This window comes from Temnothorax curvispinosus, unplaced genomic scaffold (assembly GCF_003070985.1).
Source record: "Temnothorax curvispinosus isolate PA1 unplaced genomic scaffold, ASM307098v1 QBEX01008608.1, whole genome shotgun sequence".
Classification (NCBI taxonomy): Eukaryota; Metazoa; Arthropoda; class Insecta; order Hymenoptera; family Formicidae; genus Temnothorax; species Temnothorax curvispinosus.
In genome coordinates this window covers 801-4,652 of record NW_020218388.1, presented here as the reverse complement: position 1 = coordinate 4,652, position 3,852 = coordinate 801, and the positions used below count along the sequence as shown (strand labels likewise).

Sequence of the window (3,852 nt, the reverse complement as noted above, 5' to 3'; positions counted from 1 at the left end):
CAATGCCAACTGCCAGGTGGCGCGCGCGCAGCGGCAAACGCATGCGCGATGTACGCATCGCGCGCGATGAAAAAGTAGTTCGCCTCGCGGAAAAACACGATACGATCGCGGTGGAGGGACGCGACGGTGGTTTCGCGTCCATGGACGATCGTCGTGTCGATTTCGCTTCGCTCGTCGGCGGCTGGCTGTATTTTTCGTGCGTCGGCGTGCCCGCGATTCATCCTTAGCGGGCGCGAGAATATCAAAGGCTGCCGGGTATCCCTGCGCCGCACGTTGTGTGTGAAGAGAACGCGAACTACGCGGAGCACATAGAGAGAAAAAGCGAGGGAGAGAGAGAGCGATAAATCGGCCCGTTGTTCACGGCGGAGCGAGGGAGACGGGAGACGGGACGAGGATCGGGCATCGGGGGCCGCCACTGCCGCCAGCCGCGCGCCGCGCCAGGCACAGGAAGTGGACGGCAAGGTGGGGGGAACGTCGAAGGCAGTTGAGTCGGTGGTGGCTACATGTGGATATCCGCCGGTCGTGACGAGAACTTTCGCATCAGGGAGCAGACGTTTAACATCCCCTCGCGTCGAGTCGCGGGAACTGTGACGTATCACGCCGTAAACGAGAGAGTGAGCGATCCGCCGTTAGCCATGCAGATGGACCCGACGACGTTGCAGCTGATCCAGGTCCTCGAGAGGACCGTCTCGTCGGGTGAGTCTGTCGTCTCTCGTTGGAGTCGCGCCGCCGCCGCCGCCGCCGCCGCCGCCGTCGCGGCGACGTCACAAGGACCGGCGGCTTTCCTCCATCCGAGCGTCCTTTTGTCGAAACGCGAAACGCGACGTTTCGTCGCGACGGCTGCTCCGATGGTCGGGTCGTGGCGGCGGCGGCCGCGGTGATGGCGATCTCGGAGCACGCGAGAGCGAACCGCGTGCGCGTCGCCGTTCTCGGCGAATTTGTCGCAACGTGCTCGGCTCGCGGGCGGTTCGCCGCCCTCGGCTCATCCGGCGGCGGGTCCGTCCGTCGTCGTTTCGCGGACGGGACCGCGAGTCATTTCGCGCACGCTGTTACGCGCGATATCGCGCCCCGTCGTGCTGTTGCTAGGCGCTTTGTTCGCCGCCGGAAAAGTATTGTCCCGTGTGACGGTTGCCTCGTATTCGCACGCATTGGCGCGACACGCATCGCGAGGCGTCTCGCGCTCGTCTAACCTTACGGTTTTTCCGCGATTCCCGGCGCGGTAACGATATTTCTTTAATATTGATTGTGGACGCGCGATTGTAACATGTCCCTGTCGCATTTTCAGACAAGAATGAGCTCGTGGCAGCACAGACTTTCCTGCAGCAGGCGGCCGAAACAAATCTCGTGAGTAAATTTTGCCACCATGGGATTTTGCGACAGTAGTGTGAGGAGCGATATTCGATTGCAATATTCGGTGGTATGTCTGTTTTAGCATGAATTCGTGCAACGACTCAGCGCCGTGCTGGTCACAGTCGGCGCGAGCCCCGTCGCCCGCATGGCAGCGGGTTTACAGCTCAAAAACCAACTTACCTCCAAGGATCCTGACATGAAGTTCCAGTACCAGCAACGCTGGCTCACCATTCCTGTTGAAACGAGGGAATATATCAAGAAAAATGTAAGGAGGGTTATATATTTATCGCATTTTCTTGTATTATTAGCATTTCAATTTGTAAGCCTGTTCTTTTTAGCTGAACTTCTTGCGTGGTGCATCTTTTCTCTTTTTTTTTATGTTGGAGGGAAAAAGAGAAAAAATTAACCGTGCAAAAAACTCAGCTAAAAAGAACGGACCTTACCTGATTTTACGTAGAGACGACATTCCTTTGTTACAAATGGAAGAATAAGAACCACAGTGGTGTAAGTCAAATTTTTTGAAATATTTTCTCGTGTGCATAGATGCAATTTATATATTGTAAAGATTACATCTATGCATACGAGAAAATATTTAAAAAAATTTGACTTACACCACTGTTGTGTTTTTACTTTTCCAAATGTATATTACTCGAAGTGGATACAAAGCAGAAATATTTTTACTTTATCTCTTTTATCTTCACTCATTTTTATCTTAACTTTTATTCTACATTTTATCTTTATGTATCTTACTTTATCTGTTAAAAATATTTTTTAATATAGATTTTTATAACAGTTTAACTCTCAAAAAGTAAAATTTTAAAATGGAAATTTTAAATACTTAATAATAATTGTTATAAAAATTTATCATTGTCGAGAAATGGATTTAAGGACATGCTAAGTATATTCGGTAATTATTCTTTTTCACACATGATAGGGTTCTTCATGCATTTATTTTTATAGATTTTAGGAGCGTTGGGAACGGAAAACAATAGGCCAAGTTCCGCAGCACAATGCGTCGCTTATGTTGCTGTTGCCGAGTTGGCAGTGGGGCAATGGAGCGAATTAATTCCATTGTTAGTCAATAATGTTGTCAACGCGACCAGTACCGAGATGATGAAGGAAGCTACTCTAGAGACTATCGGATATATCTGGCAAGAAATCATTTACGATATTTATAGCACGTCACAACACGTTCGACTAGCGGCTTTAAAAGTCCTGTATAATTCCATGGAATTATTTAAAGGAAACTTTGAGATAGAGGTTAGTGTTTGTAACATTGACGCGAATATATCACTTTCATGTACGATTGCGATATGATTTGTGCAACAAGTAACTAATGTTGTGACATTATATGTTTTAACCCTATGTATAGACGGAACGAAACTTCTTTATGGAAGTTGTGTTTAAAGACACTCAATCTACAAATACTGAAATCAGAGTAGCTGCGTTACAGTGTCTTGTGAAAATTATGTCACTATCAAGAGACACGGTAGCGTCTCGCGCCGAGTTCTTTCTATACATGGAACCATATATGTCTCCAGCACTGTTTCCTGTAAGTATCATTTACTGTTACTTTAATTGTCCTGCTAAAATATTAAATATAGCGCATGTCAAAAATTACTAGTGGAATTTTTATTACAGATTACTATAGAAGCGATGAAATCCGACATTGATGAAGTAGCACTTCAAGGGATAAAATTCTGGTTGAATGTGTATGAGCCGGTTTTCATATCACCGGAAGGAGGTCGTCCATCGCGAAAAGTCTATGTTAAGCCCCTTCCTCCTGATGGGGATGATTTCCAATACTTGATACGGGTATTGATGAAAAAATTAAACATAACTCCTCGGCGTCAAGAAGAATTTGAAGATGACGGGAGTCTTTCGAACATTCGTCCTATTAGGAATATCGACCAGGAGGACAAAAAGGCTTTGGAAATTATTTCGTCCTTTCGTATATGTAATAGGCGTCATAACGCCGATAACCAGAGGTGTTACCTGAAGAATGATTCATACTTTTCTTGATTTGTTATTCTGTATTTATATTTGTATAATACAGGGTGACCGAAAAATCGCCTACTCCACTTCGGGAGGTGATTCGAGACCCAAAAACAAGCAAAAAAGTTCATACAAACATAGGTCCGGAAATGAGCCGTTTCCGAGTTATAGCCACTTTTATGTTCAAAAATCGTAAATTTTTATTTTCAATTTTTTTTAATTACAATTACCAAATTCTCTCAAGTTTCTGTCTACATTTCGAAAAGACGCTATTCCCTTTATATATATATATATATATATATATATATATATATATATATATATATATTTATATGTGTATACTTTCGATATATACGACGAAGAGGCAGTTCAAAGGCAAAATACGAGAACAAAGAAATTATGACGATTATATTTTACAAATAAAAAAAAACTGATATGTGATATAGTGGTAAGGCACACGAGAATGCGTTGCGATGCATTAAGAAAGCAAATGTATTCTGTATATCG

At 44.6% G+C, this 3,852-nt stretch overlaps 1 protein-coding gene across 1 annotated transcript; it reads left to right on the top strand.

Moving 5' to 3' along the window:
- Positions 1-445: 445 nt before the first annotated feature.
- LOC112458016 (importin subunit beta-like) lies at positions 446-3,457 on the top strand. The gene is made up of 6 exons (XM_025021391.1): positions 446-696; positions 1,286-1,344; positions 1,433-1,615; positions 2,311-2,610; positions 2,723-2,902; positions 2,992-3,457. Exons 1-6 carry the CDS (start codon positions 504-506, stop codon positions 3,370-3,372), a joined length of 1,296 nt encoding a protein of 431 aa, XP_024877159.1. The 5' UTR covers positions 446-503; the 3' UTR covers positions 3,373-3,457.
- The last annotated feature ends 395 nt before the right edge of the window (positions 3,458-3,852 follow it).